Genomic DNA, 25,062 nt, shown 5'->3' on the forward strand with positions numbered 1-25,062 from the left:
TACTATCACATTTATGCCGGATGATACGGGTGATCGTCGACAGCGCGCAGATTTATCAGCGGGTTCATGACGAGCTGGTGGAGCTCGCCGCGTGTAGGAACGCAGAAGCGGTCGTCCCCGGCGGGCATCTGACCCGTCCCGGGACCGCCAAACACCACGGCCAGGGGCGCAACACTACACCACAGCGGCAACTCTAGACGCACGTGCGCAGGTGGCTGCGAGGCCAGCCTTGGTCTCTGGTGCCCCGCGCTACGGCGCGCGAATGCTGTACACGCATGGCCGGCTCTGTCAGCAGCCGCACTCTCCCGTCGCGCGGGCTGACCGAGCTGGCTCGACCATGTCACGAACTCGACTCAACCTGTGAGCTTAGCCGGCGTCAGACAGCCCCATCTGCTCTTCAATGATTGGGTTGCAGGCTGCTGTTGTGGACTTAGGTCCGATTATATTACAGCTGATCAGAGGCTGTGTTTGCAGTGGTTGTCAAAATATATCGTGCCGCTGCCTGGTTGCGATCGACACCGATAGGTGAACATGACTCAGGGGACGAACCGTATACACTCCTGATGATAGGGTCGGACGGAAGAGCTGCAGGCGCTGCGGGCCTGTAAACTGTAAGAGCTAAGGCTGTAAAGCGTCGTAAGGTTACCACGTGTGTTTGTTATTAGTGCTCAGCGAACTGATTGCGCATCTTGCAAGCGTGGGCAAGTTCCTACACCTGGAGTGCTGATCTCTGGGCGAGCACAAGCTAAGTTCACGCCCTTCCGAACACGAGTCAGAAGGTGCTTAATGCCTGTAGGAAATGAATTCGATATGCTATTACGAAACAGGCCCGGGTTGGACTATGACGCCGTGACAATATTCTCCACTTGGGTGGCCCGTTCTTGCCGTCACACCTTATAGAATGTATATATATATATATATATATATATATACATATATACATAAATAGTGAGTAAAAAAACTTGCCACTGATGAATTGTTATCATTTGTATGAATAACAATGCGAAGAAATGTTGACGATAACAAAGCCTGGACAAGGGCCGTCTGATTAACATCGGGGATTCCCGATCCAGGAAATGGCATCCATAACAGAAGGCGGGGTTTCCTTTCCATGAATGGCCTGCTGATGCACAGAAGCGCCTCCTAACCCAGGGAAGGATCCTTCTGACTGAGAAAGGGAACCCTAAAAAATGCCTAACCGTCTCATAATCACAAAATGGGGCACCCTGATCGGCAGCAACGGCCTTCTGACACGTGACAGAACCTCCTAGTTCCGAATAGGGCCACCTGGGCTAAAAAAGTCATAACATATATGCCTCTTTATCCATAATAACAGACTCCTCGTTCATAACGGGGTCTGCTGAACATAGCATGAGGTTTTTTGATCCAGAAAACGGACCTCATTATGCAGAATACGACCTTCTGAACCCAGTGCACCAACCTGCCCCCCCGTCTCATCAAGACTCTAGCTACGGTCCTAAAAGTGACCTAATTATTTCGTAACGGAAAACCAAGCAAGGGCCTTTGAACATTGTGTAGGTCAAAATGGTGCGCTTTCCATCATCGAAAAGACGATTTTGTGGCCTCAAAAGTAGAGGAGAGGGTAATGCCAGTGCCCATCGCTCTTGAGAAGCTTTTGGATACGCCCTTGGAATCAACCAACCGACTTTTTTAGTTGCATACGAACTGCTACTTAACTGATGGCGCATCCGTCGTTATAAACAAGACGTGCTCCTTTTTCGCAGTCACTCGTTCTTTCCGTGGCGACTCGTCCGTAGGTTTCTTGTTCCAACAAAGCCAATACGGGAAGGGACACATCGAACATTATCGCGACTTGCACCCTGTTCTCCGTAGTTGTAGCTAAAATGTTGCCGATCGACGAATTGTCAGAGCAGGAGCGAAAGTCTGTCAAACTGCAATGCTGTACATGAGCTAGATAGCTTTAACTGCGCATGCATCATGTGAGCATTTGTTTGCGGCTCTGGTGACGGCCGGGTCAGGGCCGGCGCCGTCTTCCGCATGTGTTTCGCGGCCGCGAGGACGGCCGTGCCAGCCGCGCCACCCAGGCTCCGTCGGTTGAGACGACTGGCCACAGCGTCGGCCGGTGGCTGAGCCGGGTCACGTGGGGCCGCCGACCGCGGCGGGATGCGCCAGGCGGTGACGCAAGCGGCCGGTCGGCCCGACAGGCGGCTATATTTCGGTCCAGGCCGACACGGCCACTCGGACAGACGGCGCCTCCCACCAACCTGTTGGCCAGTGTCTGACGCCGCCCCCCCCCCCTCCCCCTCTCCGCGGGCCGGCTCGTCAGCTGTCTGGGAAACAAGGCTCCCAACTCAGGCCCGATCAAAAGCCCCAGCCCTGGCCCCGCCCCGTGACCTCTTGGCAGTTGGCGCCTTCAGTCTCGACCAGACCTCTGCACCATCTCTTCAAAGACGCGTGTTTTGGTTGGTCTGAACAGCCGGGCAGCGACCACGCACAATTCGGAACTTCGGTTTCCGCCAGCCCCTTCCTCGCGGCGCAGTTGTACGACTTTATTTCACGCAAGGTCATTCCGGAATCAGAAATAAACGCAACCGTCATTACACTAATACAGCAAAGATGGCAGTGTTCGGGCGCTAAAGTTGCTGACGTCGGCTATTGAGCGGCCAGAAAGCAGCAGCGAGGGCCTGTTCGAGGTCTGCGACCGCGCTCAGGCCCCGCTGCTCATGACTACAGCAGGAAGCGTTATCGCCGACAGCAGAGTGGCACCACAATGGAGGCAGTCGGCGCAGGCACTGACACACCTCGCCAAACAGGCCCGCAAAGTCAGGGACCTGTTCCAGCCGGCCGGCAGGGAGGCGGATCATTACCTGGCACGCAGTTCGCACGAACGAGGCGCGTGGTTCACATGCATACTCCGTAACCTCCATTAGACCACTATCTCTCCTACATGTCCGCACTCTTCTTCTCGTCAGAAGCACCGATGACAGCCGATGACGCCGACCAAGCCGATAACGTAGCACTTCGCATCCAGATGCTTCAGACTTCGCTCAAGTCGTTTTGATAGAGCATTACTTCCACGCTGCGTCCGACTCCCGTCAAAGTAACAGCTCACCGCGGATTTCAGCATTCGCGTGCGCATGTGAACAATGCGACCACGCACGTCGTCGAATCACCACCCGGACTGCCTTGGCGATACAGACCTGCTTTAACGACATGACAGGAGTACCAAAACCTCCCCAACAGAGCACGGCGAAATGTCGGGTCTAGTTGCACACAGGCATGTTGTTTACACAAGCATACAGGCAAGCGAGAGCTCCTTCCCCTCTCACATCCAATCGGCTACGCGAACGTTGCACACCTTGTGTTCCTGACCAGAACCACGAAGACTCTCTCTCCCACTCAATCAGCTCTCATACCAAGCTTGCTACAGAAGGTGACGCAGTAGACGGTGGCAGCCGGCCGGGAAGCCCTTCCTCTCCTCCGCTCTCCGCGACGGCCACCTCGCGGCGGAAGCGACCACTTCCGGTTCATTTCCGGCGCCGATCCGTGGCAGTGCTGAGGCGACCAGCCGCCGACCGGGTGTCTCGAACCGGCGGCGCTAGCCACAAGCGCGCTACTGCTTGGTGGTCTTGTGGTGCCGCCTAGCGCGTAGGTGGTGGCGCCTGTTGCGCCGGTACTGGCGGTAGCCGCGCGAGCGACGCCTGTCACCGCGGCTCGGCTTGGCCCAGGCGCCCACCACGAACGTCTCGATGTCGGCCTCGTTCTGGCCGCGCACGATGCGGAACAGGCCATCCTCGCCCCACTGGCGGCCCCACGAGTTGGCTGCAATCTGCGGCAGGGGACGACGGGTCAGAGACGCTGACGGACGCTACCCGGACCCCGCCGCCGTGCCTCCGTGCGCCGGCTCCAGCGACCCAGACGGACAGAAAGCGCGACGGTGGGCTATGCCAGCCACAACAGTGTGCAGTATACGTCGCTGACGCTGCTCCAACTCCGATGGTCCGCACAATATGACGGGGCGCGTTCGGCGCAGCCGTTCAGCACAGGCAGGGGTCATTGGTCAGCTAGAGCTGTGCGAAACGCTGGGAATGGCGTGCAGGGCTCAGCAGGACCTGATCACAGCATCACAGGACGCAAGAAGGGGATGCACTCCGAGAGCGGGGGGCAAGCGCCACACTAAGCCACACTCAGCACGAAGGGCTATTTCGGAGAAGCAGGACCGCCGCCGCACCCATCTGCCGGAATCAAATGACGCGCTTCAGTCTCAACAAGTCGCCAGAATTACGTCGTAATGTCGTTAGAATTACGACAGGCCTCACCGGAGGCTGACGCGCTTCCGTCTCAACATGTCGTTAGAATTACGACAGGCCTCACCGAAGGCCGACGCGCTTCAGTCTCAACATGTCGTTAGAAATCCGACGGGCGTCACCGGAGACTGACCCGCATCTATCTATCGCCATGTTTGATAATATTTGGTGGTCTGGCTAACGAGGCGCCGTTGCAGGCTGGTTTGCGGGGGAGGGGCAAACGGGTCATATCTGTATTGCATTGCTATTTGTTCCTGGTTTCTTGCTAGTTGTCGCCCAATGACGACGTACCGGTGCAATGCATGGAAATTATCCGGCTCTTCGAACAGCCGGCGCCAGCTGCGTACAGAGATGAAGAGAGCTGTCTGGTGGATATATTTGAAAAGTACCACGAACGACTCAAGGCCACACTTGACACGCCTCGATTTCCCCTGCCAGACTGCATGATTAAACTGCAACCGAATAGAACACGCCTGATGAGCGGGATATGCCAGATCAAAGAGCTCGAGCCGAGTGTTGGACCCGGGCCGGGGTGACATACGGCTGGTGAGAGGTGTCTCCGACGCCAAGACACGGTGCTTTTCTGTGATGGTGTGACACCTCCGCTAAACAGGTTCCTTTCTGGACTGACAGTGACGGACGGAACCTGGCGCTAGTCGTGCTCGGGGTGAAGCCAGGGAGCCTGGGATGAAGCCGTTGCTGTATGAAATGACATCGGTGTGTGTGTGTGTGTGTGTGTGTGTGTGTGTGTGTGTGTGTGTGTGTGTGTGTGTGTGTGTGTGTGTGTGTGTGTGTGTGGTGTGTGTGTGTGTGTGTGTGTGTGTGTGTGTGGTGTGTGTGTGTGTGTGTGTCAAAATTTGGGTGGACGTCAACAACCTTTACCAGTGTCATCTCTCGATCATCCAAGTCTTTCATACTAACAACTTTAAACACGTCTTCTCGATATGTGTAAATAAACAAATAATTCCACGACCGCCTGAACTTCATCGAAGCCAAAGCGCCTGACGGTGTCGAATGTCGCGCTGTGGCTGCTAACGCGCCCGATGAACTGAATGCACATGGAGCCGACTGGACAAACTGATCAGCGCACTGCTTTTTCTAAAAACAATCGTAGCTCGTCATTTGTCGAAATTTTGTAAACACTGAATCATGCAAGGAAGAGCGCTGATTGTTATCACTAACCGTACGGAGGGCCAGCCGAGGGTTTCCTTGAATGTCTCCTTCCCCGCACGGCATGCATCAGGTTGTGGCACCGCCACCGGTCCAACAACAATAATCCGCTTAGCCATGATAATTGCAACAACAGCTTTCCACTCGGCGCCAAAGCAAATAAAGCTGTCATGGGCGGTGCACTATTTCTGCTGCGGCGGCCGGCCCGTCTGGCTGGCCGGTCGGCGCGGATCGAAGACCATCTGCTCGCGCCGCAAGCACCGGTCTGCTTGGTGTACAGTGGCGGGTACTACACTCTACAAGGTGTCTCACAGAACGCAGGACCGGACGTGCGGCTCACATGGACTGGGCTTTGACGCCTCGGTCAGAGGCAAATGCAGGCGAGGCCGTAGCGCTGTACGTTCCCCCCCCCCCCCACCCCATCCCCACCAAACTACACCTGTAGGTGTTCCTGATGAGGTTGTCAGTTTAGCGAAGGCAGGAGGCAACGTCAAAACACATGCTGAGCATGTGGACGCGGTTCCATACGGGCATAGATAGCCTTGTTGCAAATGACTTACAGACGCTAAACCAAGTTCTTGTGAGGACCGCAATGTGTCAAGACACAGAAGAGCAAACGATATTTTTTAATGAGGACGACGGGGTCGACATTGAGGAAGCTCCGATACCACCGCCTTTACGGAACCTTCGTGGAGTTCTTCATGTGGTCCTCTACGGACTACGGGGGAGAAAATTCCAGTCCTTATGACTTCCTTACCTTTTCCTTAGACCTTTTTTCCTAGACCTTTTCCTTAGACAGACTTGGCCTTGCCTGGTGTTACGACTTAACACATTGACTGCAGTGATCCATATGAAAAAGGTACCTTAGGAGCTCTCTCATTTGGCAGTTTTCCTCGATGCCTGATGCATTCGGGAGAGGTCCATGGGACCAGGTGGCACCACCCCGGGCGTGCATCTACCGAGGCATCATAGTTTTATGCGCAGGGCTCAGTTGTAACGTGACTTGCGTCGCTCAGTGATCAGCGGGATTCGCATGTGCAAATCCTTCATACTCTAAGCACTGTTCAGGCCATTTTCAGCCTAAAATATGCAGATCTAAAACAGCTATTCCCAATATGCTCCCATATTAATGCCATTAATTTGAATATGCAGATTATCGAACTATTATTTATGCAGGGCGCGGCGCGGTTTTGCGATAGGCGCGGCGGTGAAGCCGCCTACCCAGCGCCGCGGGTCAGGCGTTTGCATGGACGGGCCGGTCGGTGGAGCGAACGGTACCGAACACTCACATCAAACGGTCGCCGCAGGCCCCCTCAGCACGCACATCATGGCCGTACAAGGCAGGCCTCCGCTTGAACGCACGAGGCCCCCCTTCAGAGCACCCATGACGCGCATACATTTTGATGACGCCCACTCGTCGCACGATACGGCTTGGTTTCGTTCGTCGCACCGCGGCCTGCTCTGGACTTCTCCGGTGTTACAGAATGCGAAGCGCGGTGTGGGGAGTTTACGAAATCCCTCATCGCAGGATGCCAAGGTAGTTGTGGCTATAGTTGGTGCTACGACATACCAGTGAATTATACTGATGAGCTGCCATTGCGCCTGTTCCAGTGTGACAGTCTAATCATCTGATAGCCGGCTCCATAACCATGACAGTAACTAGTTGACAGATCAAGGACTAAGAATTTAGACCCGTCATAGGAAATGACTTTGCATACTCAATATAATGAGACGAAGCGATCCAGCAAAACATTAACAGTGCATCAGACGGTTTCAGTCACAGTGAGACGAAAACTAAAAAGACCACTTCTTGACTCACACCCTTCGTTGTTGACCGGTGACCGCCTGAGAGTGGTAAAAGGACACTCCCCCTAGAAATTTTAGGGATAAACCCTAAATTGTGAAAGGAAGATCTGCCAAATTTTCAGCAGCTGACAAGTGCTTGACTGGACATATTCTGAATCGAACCCTGCTCACTGTCAGGTCAGATGTATGAGTAATCAAGTGGGCTTGCTTTTTTATCCCTGCATGCCGTAGCCCGCTGTTTCTTACCTTCTTTTGGCCTGCCATGATGTACCTCATCGACCAGTGTGGCTATCTGCCAGCCAGGGGCAGCCACATTATACGAGACAGACTCTCATGAGAAGTCATCTGAGTTGAACTGGAACGTAAACGTTTGAAACGAAAATCATTTAGGTCGTTTCCTGGTAAATAAGCCGGTGGAATTGAAATTTTCCAATCTAATGGATTGCGCTTGTGGTGTAAACTGCAAGAGCGAAAACATCGTGTCAGGTGAAGTGACCTGACGTTAAAGAGATGTAAGGTGACCTTCAACTTTGCCAACACTAAGGTATGATCCTAAGTGTCAGAACGCGCTCTTTGATTTGGCGCCGGTTTAAAGGCGATACAGCCAATGATGCATCCATGTAGTAGTGAGCAACAAGGGCTCTGATGTTGATACGATATTTTTTTCATTTGTTAGGTATTTCGCGTGACCTGTGACGACATTGACCCAGAAGCAGATGCAGCTCGACGACTTCTGTGTAATAGTGACTGTCGGTTGCCGTCTGACTTTTTCGATGCACCAATTAAACCATCAAATACCGAGGGGTCAATTTTAACCCGCTTCCAGGAGCTTGCGATTGTCGACGCACCCCAAATGGCAACGGGCAAAATACTCTTAACAACTTAAAACTTATCTTCGGTTCAAGGTAATCTTATCACACCCACTTTCTAAGATAAAGGAAACAAAGCCGCGGCGCCGTCCCCGAGCCGCCGCGCGCCAAGCCGCGGCAACACGCCCAGCCGCCATCTCAGCGATCAACATCTGGTGGCCGGCCTGTCGGTCTCTGACGCGCGCTGCACGGCGCGCGCAGGACGCCACACGTGTGTGGGAGCGTGGAACGTGACCGCCGCGCCGCCGACGGCTGATATCATGCAGCGCGCTCCACTGGTCACGAAAGAGCCGCGCTGTGACGGAACTCGCCGCGCGCCAGTTCAAAACATCGCCCACTAGCTGGAATGCAGCTGGTGGGCGATGCATGACGTCACACTCCGGCGGGCAATGCGTAGCTTAGCTTGTACACTGGTGCGTTTTTATATTGACCAGTGTCAGTGACACATGGGTCTAGAACCACAGAATCTGTTAGAGTAATGCGACTGAGAATGAGCGATCCTCAGAGATCATCACTCTGAGACCTTTGATTCTCCAGCCAAGCATCACTGACACATGCCGGCGTAATTTGTGATCAGTGTAACCTCAATGTAGCGCCACTCGCATTGGCCTGGAGACTACATCACACAACAACGGGAATAACAGTTGCACCTCGCCCCCCCCCGCCCCTTGGTTTAATCGACTGCCAGACGTAAGCGCAGTTCAACCTTGTGCCGGTTGCCGGGGTGAGGTGCATCTCTCTGCGGTCCGTGGCGATGGCCTCCAGGTAAAATTCGTGGCGCCTTTGAACATGGGAAGTGGTATGCCAGGCTCGTCTCTGGATGTTGTGCCGCTGTCAGCGGTGACACGCGTGGTCGGTAGGGGGGGAGGGGGAGGCCGGGTCAGCACTGGGGCAGCAGTCGTCCGCACCCGTCTGGAGATCTGGGCGCGGTGTTTCGGGCCACATGGTGTGGGCGATGCTAATGGTGTGCCATTTGTCGCAGTTATCGAAGACGACATACGAGGTCGACTGCCCAGCGTTGTTCGCTGCACACAACTGGCGACGGACGGACGACCCTGGCCTGCGCGCGCGCGCGCGCTCGATCATACGCACCGTCCTGCAGACCGCGGACAGCAGAGCAGGCCCGCACAGCGCGGCGCAAGTATCGCATGTTGAAGTGGATGTAGTTGTGGATCGATAGCTCAGCTCAGAACCCTGAGGTCAAAATGCCGAAAACCAGGAGCTGCAGGCCCTTCTTTTTACTCTTCATCAAATTATCTGACTATTAGTAGACCATTTTTTTGCCTACCACGCTTGGCTCCGTCAGCTCATTGCCAACAGCTCAACAGAACCTGCCAGCAACTATCTTAATACCGCTTCTGGAACTGTGTCAATGTTAAGAATTTTTGCATATCAACAACTTGGGAGTGCTACAAACATGGTGAAAATTCAACGAGCACGGCTCTGTCAGCTTTCCATATACCTCATCAAACACCGCTTTTCGCGCGCAATGGCCACGTGGTCGATGCGTCTCCGCATCTAACCGAGTACCACTTAGCAGACGAGTCCGCTGTCACCCTGCCGCTGTACCGCGGTCCGGTACAGCGGCGCGGTCCGGTCGACCGCGACCGCGACCGCGGTCCGGTCGCAAACGAGACCGAAGCGGGCCCGCCGTCCGTCCGCCGCGCACGTGGGCACGCTCCGGCCAGCGCGCGGAGGCCGTCGTCCCGGCTGTCGGCGCGTCAGCGGAACTGTCCGCCAGACAGCTCGGTCTGTCCGACTGACAGTCTGAGAAACAGACTGCAAGTCTGTCCGTCGTCAGCTGTCTGTCAGAGACGCCGCGTGTCGGCGCCGAGAAGCCGGCAGCTCCTACTGAATCGAATCCGTACAGACGATTCTGATGTGATGCCTGGGCTGACCAAGCTCATACGTTCTCGATAACACGAAATATTGGCCTGCATCGGGAAAGGTGAGAGATCTTACCAGTACCGGCACGCACACAACTTCACTGGTGTTAACTCAACGCCTCGCAAGCTGTGAAATTTAGTGGCGGCGCGGATTCTGACCGCCCCCTCCCCCACAAAGATCTCGAGAAAAGCTAAGTTGGATTTTGAATGGACAAACAACAATCTATTCACCCATATGTTCATTTCTGAGACCCTCAAAATCAAGGATAGGGGTGTTGGGAGTATCGGAGGTAAAACTAAAAAATTGGGGTATCTTTTTTAAAGGTCACATGTTTTCAAAGGACGAACACGGACAAGCTTTTAAGGTACGGTTTTCCATATATCCAAACCTGAAGATTCAAATTACAAATTTTGCTACCTAATCTTTAATGATCCATATATTGCACATGGGCGGATCCAGGTCGACAGCATGAATGACGCACAATTACTTTTCTTTCACTTTTCACTTTTCACTTTTCACTTTTCTTAAGTATGTATAAGCCTTGTATAACCGGATTTCCCCATCTTGTTTTGCTAATAAAGACGGCACACGTCAAATGCGCGCGATTGCTTTCATCGTGCTTTACGCAACACTCACGACCGGAAATTCCTTTCATTGTCCATTTTTTCCCGAAAGTATCTGAAGCAATATGTACATCATGGAAACAATCTTTATATACGCTGACAGCACGTGCAAACAAGCGCAAATATGCAAGTCGTTCGGCGGTGTGTCTCTCGTAACTCAGTGGGTGTCAATTTTCCAACCTGAGTATTTCTCTGCCGGAAAAAGGTGAACTTGAAGAATGCCATGATGCATATGGCTGTATAAGTAAATATGCTATCGTCACTTAAGCCCAGGATGCAACAGAAGTTTGCCACAGAACTTTGTGTTTTATAGCATCCTCACACGGCAGATTGCCTGCTAAAAACGAAGGCCCCAAACGGCTTCTGGACAGCCGACTTTTTAACACAACGCGAGTACATTAAGTCGCTCAAGTCGCAAAATGTTGTGCCGCTGCAGCAAACAGCATAGGAGCAGTCAGCACAAAACTACTGGGAGGGGGGGGGGGAGAGGGCAGAATATGCCTCCCCCGCATAAAACAGGGTTAAGCTGGGCCCCACACAGCTAGGTTTGTGCCAGTGTGAGCCAGACGCCAGTTTGCCATGATGCTTTGCACCTCTGGTACTCACCCAGTACTTCACGGGCTCGCCGCGCGGGCCCGGCTGCTCGCCCCAGCCGAGCAGGCGGACGGAGTGATGAGCGGTGCGCGAGGACTGCCGCAGTCTCGTCGGCCGGTACACGCCCGAGCGGTACGAGAAAAAGTCCTCGTGCACCTGCATGATGGCTGGCGGCGGAACAGTCGACCGGTTAGGGGTGAAGAGGTCACGACACGGTCGGCCACAGGTGGTGGTAACTACATCAACGATCCGCCGTCAGGGGTGATGCACTGACGATTGTGGTAACTACGTGAACGGTGGTGGTGGTAACTACATCAACGATCCGCCGTCAGGGGTGATGCACTGACGATTGTGGTAACTATGTGAACGGTGGTGGTGGTAACTTTATGAACGATCCGCGCTCACAGATGATGCGGCGACAGTGGTAGTAACTGTATGAACGATCCGCGGCCGGAGGTGATGCGGTGACGATACGAACGGCCTCCGGCAATCAGCGGAGATCGTGCAAACATGAACAGCCACCGCTCCCTGCCAACGCTAGCAACAGCAGCAACAGTTACCGTACCGTGCCAATATCAGTGACCACGCGCACGGTTAGCGGTGACTGGCGGCATCAGTGTCAGAGTTGCATCAACAGCACCCTCGTCTTGCTTCACATTATCGCCGTCATCCGCGTGATAGGCAGCAAGATTGCCTTTCCTGGTGCCAGCGATAAGTTGACTAGGTTTATGGTGTGAGTCCAAATCGATGCAAGTAAGGTAGTGCGGGGCCCGGCGGGGGTTGGCTGGTCAAATCGTGAAAAAAGCGCGTGTCGCGGTCCGCGACAAGCGTGACCCGGTCAATTTCAGACCAACGCGCAAGTTATACGTCAACTTCCGTCCCATCCGAATCCGCCCAGTTTGGCCGACTTTGAACTCAATTTAGTACATGGCCCACAGATGGGATCAAAAATACAATACCATTATTTCCGGTCATAAGCATCTAGCATAGGATAACAATTCGGACAGAGTTTAAGATCCACAGACCAACATTCATTTCAAACGTGCCAAGTTCTAGTCAAATTCCTAAGAAACTGCGTCCGTGCACTGCCAGTCAGTGGCCTGCAATGCTTCACACATATAGGACACGCGCTGCTCTGTTCTGCATTTGTGTAATAACAGTAAGAAATAACCGGACGTACCCGAACACGAGTACGTTTGCCGCTCACACGTATCAGCTCAGGCTGGGATGGCCTGCAGCACAATAAAACTGTTTCCATGGGTATACATTCCAGTACAAACACTAAATAATAAAAAAAGCGTGGGCAAAGATCTTAGAATGGTGCCCTCCAAGGCCCGTAATAAGTGAAATCTGGCCTTATTTCTATTGGCAATCAATGCTGAAATGCACTCCTGCCAATAACACGAAACCAACCGTCACCGTTATTACCTTCATCCATGTGTCATAAGGTCAACAGACAGACGCGTTCCCCGAAACCGTGACTACATCACATTCTCTACCGAATCAAAGCCTATTCGAACCAAGAGCCCAAATGAAAGCTCTCATGTAACTCGAACAGCTTACCCACGTCCTCGCCCGACAAGCTTGGTTCAGGCGTAACTACGCGTTCTCACATCGCCCAGTATTGATGGTTCTCACGCCTCATCATTTGCTCGATGACCCACTGATGTCACTACAGGTATAACCAGGGAAAGGCTGGCGGTAGGAAATCGGAAATAACACGCCACTGGCGTCGCAGAAACTCAAGTAATATACCGCACGTGTCAGTCATGAAGACCTTGTCATGTCCATCCCTTACTAAGTGTACCCGTCTGTTTGTGCGGTTCATCTCTGAGTGTGCAGTCCTCTGTCAATGCGTGCTCGCTCTTAGTGTGCAGCTCCATGTAAGCGTGCGCTCGCTCTGGGTGTGCAGCTCCTGCTAGGTGTGCCGTTCAGGCTGCGCCCCTCCCCCCGGGACGTGCCCCCCCCCTGTTCAGGGGGAGGTTCTGGCCAGCAGCGTGACACGTCGTTGACTCACTGCAGCGGTAGACTCACAACACACCGCTGGCGGGGGAGGAGGTCATTTTTGGCCGCCTTTCCGACGCTGACTAAGCCCTCGCCGTCGTCAGCTGAACCCGACCTCGTGACCCCGTGGCGCGGCTGGCTGCTGTGACGCCGCAGTCTTCCTTCTCGACGACAAGGAATGATGCCGCATGATCAAGAACAGCTCAGCGTCCTACAATTATCTTTTGCAACCATTCATGATAATGAAGGGTACGTTCATGATCGGCCACGTATGTTGTCCGGCACGTGCCAAATGTCCATCACTTGACGCCCACCAAGACACTTCTTCGGCCACATTCAGCTGTCACGTTCGTAATAAGCCGTGCTACTAGTCATGTTTAAACTACGCAGGCCAACAAGCGTTGGCCCATCATTAGGAAAAGTATGACATCGCTGCGCCCAACGAGCCACATGTACCATATGTACCGAGCTTCCCTGGCGACACAGCGATCCCGGACAGGACGCGTTGCTAAAGTCGTCGGTCTGCGATTACTTCAAGGCCGTACGAGCCCGGCCGCGTTCTAGAATTGACCGCCCACAAATCCTTGGGAGATTATTCAATTATTTGGTCAACGATGTCCAAATTGCAGCTTCGAATGGACTGCCCGCAGGCATCCGGATGTTTTCGAAACGACTTGACACTGACGTTCAAAGGGACTGACGCAACGGCCTGGTGACGTCCCGATGGTTCTCAAGCCCTGAGATGGTTCTCAAACTGTTCGCTCCCAGATGCTTATCAAACCGACCACACCAAGAGCGTCCGAAAAGTTCGTCAACGGCCCAGCCCGCAAGTTTTAAAATAGCTTACTACGAATCGGCGGCATGTGTCGATTTTGCTTCATTAGGATTGCAGCATTGTCAGCCTCATTGACTATTTCAGGGCTATGGGACGAGGAGAGTGGAGTGTGATGGGGCGAAATTGTATGGATCCGGAAATCGCCGGCTACCAGAACTTCCTCCCCCCGGCGCGACGAATCTTGTTGAACACGCGCTCGGGCGCGGGTCAAATTGACCCCCCGAAGGTTTTCCAGGAATGGTTTCCGAACGGCGGGGCGTAGCCACGCCAAATTTTAGCCAAAGCCAAAGCGGTAAACAAATGAATAGCGGATCGTTTGGTATAACATATTAGATGTTCCTTGTAAGGTTGCTGACCTATTGCAGGTCAAAGTCGGGCCATGGTTTCAGCGAAGACAATTCCTAGGGAACCGTTCAATCTGGTGCAACAACGAAGTGTTGACGAAGCCATATATCTCTGATATGTTTTCTTAGGCAACACAAATATTGGATGAGCAAACTATGTTGAACTAAGGCCAGGTATGAAGGTCAGACCAAAGTCAAAACCAACCTGTTTTATTGCTCTAGGGCTTACTGTATGGGATAGTTTCTGGTGCTCATTTCGAATGTATTAATGGCAGGAACCGCATTATACATTTTCCATGGACTTCTAAAAGGTCAGAATAGGTCATTGGTCTAAAATGACCCAGATCAACATTTTGTTTCTAGAAACATACTGCCTAGCGTAATCTTCGTCGCCTATTCAAATGCACAACTCAGAGCAGTCTTGTATGATTTTGGTCACCATGTCCTTCAAAAGGTCAAACAAGGTCACTCACCTTAAATGCACGTGTGACCTTTTGCTCAGAAACAGTTATTTAGGTTCTGGGGACACTTAGGAGACCAACCTGGAATTTGACCTTGTTTGACCTTATTTGACCCGAAGGTCATCACCTGGGAACCTCAAACTTCGATCTAAGTGAGTTCACGTACAGGTCAACGCACCCTGTAAATTTGGTATCTCTAGCTTTCTGAGTTAACTAGATCTCAGGAGGGGTCAAATAGACTCCCCTCACCCGAGCGAAGGGTATCTAGCCGGCCAGCCGGGCGCGTGTCAAGCCACGTGCGTACGCTTGGGTCGACTCCCCCCCCTCCGCTAGTGCAAAAGGCCTGCTTGCGGCCGATACATGAAAGTTGTCCCCGATAGGCGCAGTGTTGCAGAAATGAACGATTTAGCAGTTGGCACGGAAAGAAGAGCGGACAAGTAGAGTGTGTTGAATGCACAGGAAGTTGGTACGGATGCCGGTCCGACCTCGGAGCCGACATCAGTACAGCTACATTGGTGCCAGGACAGTGTTGGTACTACGCCTGGAAATGCTTCTCTGATCGTATTCGCAGACTACCTGAGACCCTTATGCCTGGGAGGTTCACAAACTGATGAACTGCTAGTCCTAAGGGCTCTCAAACCATCTGGCCCCCAACTTTCCGAATGATTCTGAAACCACAACCTGATGAATTTTGATTTCTTAACGGTCAGGTGGGTACCAACTCAAATGACACCTTTGGATAATTCTCGAGCTGACTGGCCACCAACGTGAGGATGATTCTCAGCCAAACGGCCCACGTGACCCCGACCACTGACGGCTCCGACGGACGGTCGGCGGCCGGACGTTCTCCGGCTGGCTGGCCGGCGGCCGGCGGGCGGGCGGCGGCGCTGTCCGGCCGGCCGCAGCGTCCGACGGGCTCGCGGGCAGCCCGCACCTGGCACCTCGCCCGCCGCATTCTGGCCGGAGTAGATCACGCCCGTCGACGGCGGACTCAGGCGGCTGGAATCCGGCTCGCCGCGAGCGTACCTGAGCCACCGCTGCACCGCCTGCTGCTCCCGCGAGCAGGTCGTCCCGGCGAGGATCTCAGCACCCAGCCATCCGGACAAAGCGCAGCAACCTTTACTTTCGCGGGTGAACTTACAGTGGACTGGCTCAGCAAATGATCGCCGTAGCTGATATTTAGCAGATGGTGTTGAAAGATGTCCTTAACGATAGTTATTCTTCGGCGGGCGACTTCAGTGGCTGACCTCAGCACATGACCTCGGCAGATGGTCTTAATTGGTGCTGTCAGCAGGCAATCTCAGTAGCTGTCCTTCAACCGGTGACCTCAACAGCTTACCTCAGCAGGCGACCTCAGCAGGTTGTCATAACAAACTATCTTAGCAGATTGTCTTAGTCTTCCAGGCTTATTAGGTAACGTTAACAGGAGCATGCTACTTTATTTTTTGTACTTTCTACCCAGCGTTACACCAGACGCGCCTGATCTGAAGGGCCTACCATTTTCCTGAAATCCTCCAACTAGCTTCGATTTGACGTGACCGCTCCCACAGTATTAACACTTCCGGACTCCCAGATCACCACTATGAAGGCAATACTTTTTAATTGCTTTGCCCTTTCCAAAGAATGTGTCATGTTATGTTTGAAAAAGCACCAAATGGCCACAATACTTGAACACTAAATGCTACAACAGCTTGAAACACTCTTTTTAGGGAAATCGATATACAAATAATAGGCCATTGCCGAGCGGATTCAACGAAACGACATACTATGGCTTTGATTTCTCCCCTATGACGTTTAGCACGGATCTTTCCGAAGTGCATTTTGACATTTAGAAACAGACATCGTATGGTCCAGTGACGCACCGGTTCAAATTTCAACCAATGCAACATTCGGTGAATGGCTTACGCCGCCCGCTGTTCCATTCATAAACATCAGTTCCGTTGCCGTCATTCATACTGGTAGATGTGCCACGTTTAAGCCCGTGGGCCCGCAATGCGCGGGTTGAAGGAGCTCAAAAGTGGCACCTCTAGTCCGCAGCAGCTGGCGACGGTCTGCAGCAGATTCTGCCGTCGCCAGCTCCGCGGACTAACGAGACCGACCAGTTCTGAGCCCGCTTTGACCAGGCCTTCCGGGCCTACGGCGTTTAAGTACAGAGCGTTCGCCATGCTAATTTGCATGCCGATTTTTACCGAGACCGGCGTGAAATCCGCGCGCACAGTCGTAAAGGGAACGACGAATATTTTAGTTCAATTCCTGACATACGCCCAGACCTCCCGTGCCGGAAATAAGCTACGAGTCTTCAAAAAAGAAGGAGGTCTAGTGGTGGAACAGAACGGTACCAGTGTGATTTAAACTCAAAGGAACTGAAATGGATTTGCTTGTCTTGTTAGTGCTGCAGTGACTGCAGCTGCAGCCCGGTGATAGCATCACACACTAATGTCCCGAGGTTTCCCCAGGTATGCTTTACAGATATGCTCCAAATGTGTCACGCTCTCTTTAACAGATGACCTTAGCGGGGAGTCTCAGCGCGGCGGCGTCTCTGACCATCCACAACGCCGGTGTCTGTTGAATGACATCAGTGGCGTCCCATGACCGGAGCTACACAATTTACGTCCCGAGGGACTAGGCAAGCCCCCAGGCAGAAGAGGAATGTCTTAAAAGCCCGACGCCCAGCAGTGAAACTCGTATACACCCGCCACGCCCGGACATTGAGGCCGCGCCAGCGCGGGCGACAGACGTTCAGAAGACCTGGCCTCCAGACGTCTGCGGTTCCCGATTTCATTGCGTTTCCACAAGCTCCGCGCCTTAACGACATGTTTGCTTTCTTCAGATGAGTCCGAGACAGCTGCGGCGCGACGGAGAGCATGTTTTGCTGAGCTCACCCATCCGGCCGCCGCCGACATTCCGACGCGCCGCCGGCAGCGCCGCACCCGAGCGCAGCGCGATCTCATGAGCTCGCTCCAGCCACATCCGCGTCCCGCCGGCCGGCGCGCTGCAGCCGTGCTGAAACTCGAGCTCGCGCTCACCCCGCCTGGCGCCACGTCCCGGACGCGTCCGAGCCGGCGCCGCCGAAGCCGAGCGCCCTGTCGTGTCCGCCGCGATCATGTTTCCAAAGAACAGCGGTGCCGCACCGGGCCCGTGAGCCACGTGTAGCGGTGGCGGCGAGAACGTGTAGCTGCGCAAATATTTGGTTGATATGCCTCGGTAAGTTATCTGATATGGCGACATTTGTGTAAATCAACAAGCACGCAGCCACTGCGGTTCACTGAAAGAGGTCAAAATGTGCAAGGAACAGGAAGCACACCAAGATTGGCTGATAGGTGAATCAAAGCACGTCTCGTATTTGGAAAGCTCTGGCGGCCTTTTCTAAAATAATGTTTCACTCTTACTTTGTTGCGCATTACGCTTCTTACTTTTTGCTCCGGGCACTGCTTTTCGGATATCGCTAGTTCGTGCCCTGTAAAAACAGCTGAGATTCCACGTAACGTTTTCCTACAAATTGCGTTACCATGTTGTCGTTGATTTCAGTGCGTAATGGTCCAGATGAACTCCTATCACTCTGGAATTGGTGACCTGCGGTATGATGATGACTAACACATGTGAAAGCATTTCGGTTCCTGGTTGGCGAGATTCAGTGCTGTCGTCTGAGTGTGTAATATTTCAGAGCATCGCTTTAAAGCCAAATATGATTATGTATGGGGAAGGAAATAAGTGTGCGTTTTAATATCACACATGGCTGGAAGCTAATGTGGCGTGCCCTCCATGGCTACAAGACCCGTCACTTTGAAGCCCGTAACGACGCACACGCTGGCGCCTAAAAGCCCGCAGAGCTTTCAGAGGGTACTTCTGGCTTCCTGGCCACATTACGGGCATTGGGGGCATTTTGCATCTAAAATTATCCGACTGGTGTTTCCATACCGCTAGGTTTGATCTAATAACCAAAGCTCAACAACTGTACGAACTCTAGTCAGATACGATCACTTAACTATACTTTCTGGAAGGATGCAATTTCAACACCAAGCGAAAACTTTTCTGGAATATTCTTTCATTGCTGGTAGATTCTGTCATGAGTATAGTTTCCACCTGAGCTGATGGGCTCCATCTTCAGCCCCAACGAACAAGAAAACAAGTTAAACCACTTCTCCCCGGTTAGCCGTTCCGAACCATATTTTGCTAAAAATCTCTCCTGGATGTTCATATCATTTTTCAAACAAATCACACACAACTGAGAGCACAGGTCACATGCCAAACACACATTGGTTCGCAGGCACATGTGTGAAATGCAACTACACAGGATATGGCCAAACCAAAAACATCAGGCAACGCCTGGATTGGATTGGAGGCGTGGCCATGCCTTGCAATTTCAAAACTTGTCTGTGAAATCCAAACAACATACTTATTCAGGCTTCTGCAGTTTGGACCTCATCTGCCAATATCATAAGTTTTTACAGCAATGCCTTCGGCTGTAGGCATGTATTAATTTGGAATTTATCCAGGAGGAAAACCAAAAGAAAACGCTGATTACCAAACCATTCCAACGGTCCCAGCAAAGTTCTAGTACAAAAATCAAAAAACAAAATCGGTGCGCTGAGGTCGGCAAAGATCGACCATCATTAACTGTTCCAAAACCTCGGATGCGCATCAAGAATGGTCTTCACGTGGCGTATGGACAAGGTCGTGTTTGCTAACCACGTTTAAATGGGTCATCAACCGTCCATGAGCTCATTTATGGGCACTTGTCTTCCACCAATTGGTGTGTTTACCTTCCACGTCAAATGTTTTCTTATCATGTGGCATAAAGATGCCCAAGCTGGTCAGCATTCTGCGTACACCCATATTTGCGGCATAAATCTAGCAGTAAAAGAACGCTTTTGTAGTTGAACTCTGTGCCTCGTTACTGGGCGTATGTAAACGTAGTCAGCCATCACCTAGGTACCTACTGCTATCTATGCAGTTGAAAAAGTTGCTTTTGTTGTTGTTGGCCATGGACAATATTGTTCTTGATATGCTCTCCATGGCATCTATTGATGTGTGAGGCCATCCATTCTGCAGTGAATAGGCCAATACTTCCTTGAGATATTAATCACATTGTTGACTTAAAGTGGATAGAACCTTTGGGTTTTGGCGAGTCAATCTTTGCTGCAGAAAACACGCACACTGACTGAAAAGCTATCATAGAAACCCAGTTAAATGTAAATCCAGTCTTAGCTTTTGCATTCTGCCGCCGGTTGTAGTTGTTTCAATTGTTTTCTTTCAAGCTTTGGATTATAACCTCCTTTTGAAGAGTCCATTAAAGTACCTTCTAAGACATTTTTCTACTTGGGGCAGAGGATTATATGTCTGGGACGAATGGGATTGCACGTATTAATTTGTCTTAAGTCTCTTCAAAATGAGCCATAGCTCCAGGTCTTGAAATTTAAAAAAGGGTACAACTTCACTCAGTGTTGGTAAAAAGGTGAAGGAATAAATGCCCAGATATTTATGGACTCTTGTGACCATCATATTGTTATGACGTCAAGTATGTGTGCCTTGGCTTGGCTAACAGTCTCTCGACGTCAACCATTGCATAAATACAACTAAAGGAATGCGTTTGCTTGCAGGCTTCCAACAGCTTCCTGTTTTGGCAGAAATAAAATTATAACATTGAGCATGTGCACCTGGAATGAAAAATATGGCTGGCCGGCCCCTGTGGGATTTTGGGGGAAACAGCCGGGGTAGGTGCGGGTTTTCAACTTTGGGTACGCGGCGGATGCGGATATTCCAACTACCAAAAAGTGACACCTCATATAGACTTATAGACTATAGACTTTAAAGATACGACCGTTGTAAGCTGCCCACTTTTGCCATTCGACAGTTACGCGAAACGATATGTCAACCTTTGGTGCAATTGAAGGAAAATTTTACAACGGCCAGTGGTTATAACCAAGTAAAGCAGCGCTAGCGGCATGCACCATTGCATGTATGAACAGCAGCCAAACATGTGGTGCAGTTATGAGTATCCTAGAACTGTGTCTGAAAAGCTGCAGGTGTGTTTGAACAAAGCAGCCCGGTTATTTTTTATTATGAAAAAAATTCTGCGGTGCTTCCACAATATGCATGTTGCAGCGCAGTGATGGTTACGAAACCATGCATGGAAAGCTGGTTTAAGGATTCCTAGAATGTCTCTGGGTTTTATGCTATCGTATCACGTCTATCGCTGGCAGTAATTTGGAAACACAGTCGCTGAACAGAATGTCATGGAATCGAGCGTGATCGAGCTCGTGAAATGATCTCACAGTTGGATCAAAAAGTCCACACAATATTATGCAAAATGTATTCTCTCTCTCTCTCTCTCTCTCTCTCTCTCTCTCTCCTCTCTCTCTCCTCTCTCATCTCTCTCTCTCTCTCTCTATCTCTCTCCTCTCCTCTCTCTACTCTCTCTCTCTCTCTCTCTCTCTCTCTCTTCCCTCTCCTCCTCTCTCTCTCTCTATCCTTTCTCTTCTTCTCTCTCCCCCCCCTCTCCTCCTCTCCTCCACTCCTCCCTCCCTCCCTCCTCTCTCTCCTCTCTTCTCCCTCTCTCCCTCCTCTGTCTCCCTATCTTTTCTCCCCCTCTCTCTTTCTCTCTCCGCTCTATCTATCTATCTATCTATATATCTATCTACTATCTATCTATCTATCTATCTATCTTCTTCTTCTCTCTTTCTTTCTTTCTCTCTCTCTCTCTCTCTCTCTCTCTCTCTCTCTCTCTCTCTCTCTCTCTCTCTCTCTCTCTCTCTCTCTCTCTCTCTTTCCGCATAGACAAAACGACTAAACAATCCATCTCGAAAGAAACACATGTAAAATGAACAGAATCACCTAAGTTTGCAAACAGACCACAATCAAATATGTTTGACATATTTCGGTCCTGGTGTTGACATATTTCGGTTCTCGCGCCCCCATTCTCGAAATAAGCCAGGTACCAATACCAGCACCGTTCTGCACCACCACATCAATTGCACAAATATAGACCATCACTGATCACCCTGCAACACACAGACCATCCTTTTGAAGCCTGCACTGCGCCGCTGGCCATGACCCTGACCACCCAGCCTGTGTCGGCCCAAATGGCCACTTATCACCCCGTATGGAAACAGATCACCAACACCCACTGTGCACCAGGCTGAGATCATTTCCATTCATCCTGAGCCCGCGGCGAATCAACACCAGTCATCCGTCATCCGTCATCCGTCATCCGTCATCCGAGGAACTCTGCCACCACCCAATCTCAGCGCGAGAAAGGTCACCATTGCTCGTCCTTCACCCAACAAAGGCCCCCACCATGTATGCTGCGCCCGACAAAAACCCTCGCCACTTACCTTGCACCCGACAAAGACTCTTACCAGTCATCTTGCATCCGAAAAAGACCCGCAGCACTTACCTTGCACCCGACAGAAGCCCTTACCATTCAGCCCGCACCCGACAAGGACCCTCGCCACTTATCCTGTAGCCGAAAAAGACCATCACCATTCATTCTCCTCCAAACAAAGGCCATCACTTTTTACCCTACACCCAAAAAACTCCTTAATTCTTATCCTACATGCGACAGAGATCATCATCACTTATCCTCCACCCGACAAAAGCTGCTAGTTCCCATCCTGCACCCGACAAAGACCATCGCCACCTACCCTGCACCCAATAAAGAGCCTTACCATTCATCCAGCACCAGACAAAGACCCCCGACACAACCTGAATCCGACAAAGGTCCTTACCATTCTTCCTGCACCCGACAGAAACCCTTACCGCTTACCTTCCACGCGACAAAAACCCTTACCATTCATCCAGCACCCGACAGACCCTTGCAACTTACCCTGCACCCGCTAAGGACCGCTACTCACCTTGCACAGGTCCGCTGTAGTAGAGCTCGTGCATAATGTCCTGCTCCTTGCTGGCGATGCGATAGGGTGGCTGCATGCCGATCATCTCGTCGCGGCTAAGCTGAATGGTGGTGCCGTTGGCGCAGGTCAGCTGATACGGCCGCGACGAGCGGCGCGGTGTCTGACACTCGCCGCTGGAGCTCGTCTCGCCCGACCGGTACTGGTAGCACTCCTCCTCGACCACACTGCCGGTGAACGGGCACCGGTGAGCGGCTGCATGGGTACCACTCCCCCCCCGGCAACACTGCCGGCGCACGGGCACTAGTGAGGGACTGCACGGGGGGAACCCCTCCTCGACCGCACTGCAGGTGAACGGGCACCGGTGAGCGGCTGCACGGGGGAACCCCTCCTCGACCGCACTGCCGGCGCACGGGCACTAGTGAGGGGCTGCACGGGTGGCACTCCTCCTCGACCACACTGTCGGCGAACGGGCACTAGTGAGGGACTGCACGGGTGGCACTCCTCCTCGACCACACTGCCGGCGCACGGGCACCCATGAGCGAGTGCGCGAGTAGCACTCCTCGGCCACACTGCCAGCGAACAGGCACCGGGTTAGCGCAGAGTCTTCGCCGCACCACCTGGTTCCAGCTATCAGTTACATGATGATTCGCGTGACAATTATCATCGGCAGTCATCAATTTTTTTCACTAAATCGCTAACTACCTTTCAAAACTACACTAAGTCTTCACTGAATTCCAACCCGAATCCCGCCTCGCCCCAACTGAGCTAGCACCCAACCCGTAAAAGCACGGAACTCAACCACGCCCACCCAGCCTCAACCCAATATCAGGAAACCCCACTTGCGTACAATATCATGAACCGAGCGCTGCCTTGCTTCGACTCAAGATCCATGTAATCAGAACCCCGCACCACCTAACAGCCCATCAGCACTGCAGACCGCAGACAGTCCTGCAGACTCCACACGTATATGTTATCGTCCAGCTGGTCCCAAGGCGCAAGACGTCTTGTACGGCGTGGCACCAGCTGGACGATAATATATATGTGAGGGCTGTCGGCTGTCATCACGTGCAATATGCCAAAAACTGAGCTTACAGAACCAGACAGCTTCAGCATCCGGTACTGTTAAGCTTGGTCGATGTGTTGCAAAGCATATCTTTCGTGAGTAGTTAATATGCGGAGATCCACTTATTTGTTTTCGAAGACTAATAATTCGCAGATAAAATCATGTCAATGACAACGAGCAATCTGCTATGCAAGCAGAAACACACGAATAAAATTAAATACTCGCATCTCTCATGTGTTAATTAATTTGCTATCACAAGACGTTTTGTCTGCCCAAGAAAACACGCAGTGTCATGATGGAGTGATGTTACCTCCAGAGAGTGAAGAAGTGCCAGCCCGCACAGTGCTTCAGATAGCGTTTTATCGTTTTCCCAAGCTACTGGAAATGGGCGTTTGAAAGCTGAGGTCGCGGCATTCGCGTTTTTGGAAAATGCACCGTTGACAAATGGTAAGCTAATCATTATCATTTGAGGTTATTATTTTTTGTTTTGACTCATCATTCCGTAACGCATGCTTTTTCGAATTGCACGTGTTTGACCATTAAATATGGGTATTCATTCGATAAGAAAATAATCAATTTCTCACTCTCCCCTGAAAGCAGCCGTATGTGAAGTTAACCGCCGAGCTCTTCGCATACGGGGGAAGCGGGGGGGGGGGGGGGGGGGGCAGTGCAGCCATGGGTTTGATGAATGGCTTGGCACTGTATGAGCCATCACGGCTGAAGGTCAGTGGAGTGTCAGTGAAAAAAAACGGACTTCGTCTGATTTATCTTAGTTCTTGGTGAAGCAGTGCGCCCGCAGCTGCCTCACACCATGGGCAGGCAGAGCTGCCTGAACCTGCGTCCAGAGGTTGCAAATACATTCGGTTCTGGGCAGCGTAACGGATGCGATGGGGCGGACAAGTGAGAAAATAATAGTTCACGTAAGACTCGCTCGCCACGCCCTCACAGACGTAGTTCTCTTTAGCAAATTGTTCAGAAGCCGTTGTCGAAGCACCGTTGGAAATAATCCTATAAAGGAATTTCGAAGCGTACAACTACCACAATGTATCTCATTGGGCACAAACATTTTTCCATGCAGATGGGATTCGCCGGCAGCATTATTCTGCAAGTCACGTTCGATAATGTCAGATTAGGTTTATGGATGCGAGCACCTTTACCCTCATGCCGCCTCAATATTTAAGACCAATGCACATTTTGCCATGTAAATTGATGCACACATGGATTTATCATTGCCGGTTAGAAAAGCATAAGTGGCATCCGAAAT

The 25,062-nt window shown here is 51.9% G+C and overlaps 1 protein-coding gene across 1 annotated transcript; it reads right to left on the reverse strand.

Moving 5' to 3' along the window:
* Positions 1 to 2,517: 2,517 nt before the first annotated feature.
* Positions 2,518 to 24,611, reverse strand: LOC119105525 (putative peptidase C1-like protein F26E4.3). Its single transcript, XM_037228989.1, has 5 exons — positions 24,607 to 24,611; positions 23,251 to 23,304; positions 22,736 to 22,959; positions 11,251 to 11,405; positions 2,518 to 3,811 (listed from the first exon to the last, which is right to left on the reverse strand). The coding sequence occupies exons 1-5, from the start codon at positions 24,609 to 24,611 to the stop codon at positions 3,596 to 3,598; spliced, it is 654 nt and encodes a 217-aa protein (XP_037084884.1). The 3' UTR covers positions 2,518 to 3,595.
* Positions 24,612 to 25,062: the final 451 nt, after the last annotated feature.

The sequence above is a fragment of the Pollicipes pollicipes genome, unplaced genomic scaffold (genome assembly GCF_011947565.3).
Source record: "Pollicipes pollicipes isolate AB1234 unplaced genomic scaffold, Ppol_2.1 Scaffold_6138;HRSCAF=7277_pilon_pilon_pilon, whole genome shotgun sequence".
NCBI lineage: Eukaryota > Metazoa > Arthropoda > Thecostraca > Pollicipedomorpha > Pollicipedidae > Pollicipes > Pollicipes pollicipes.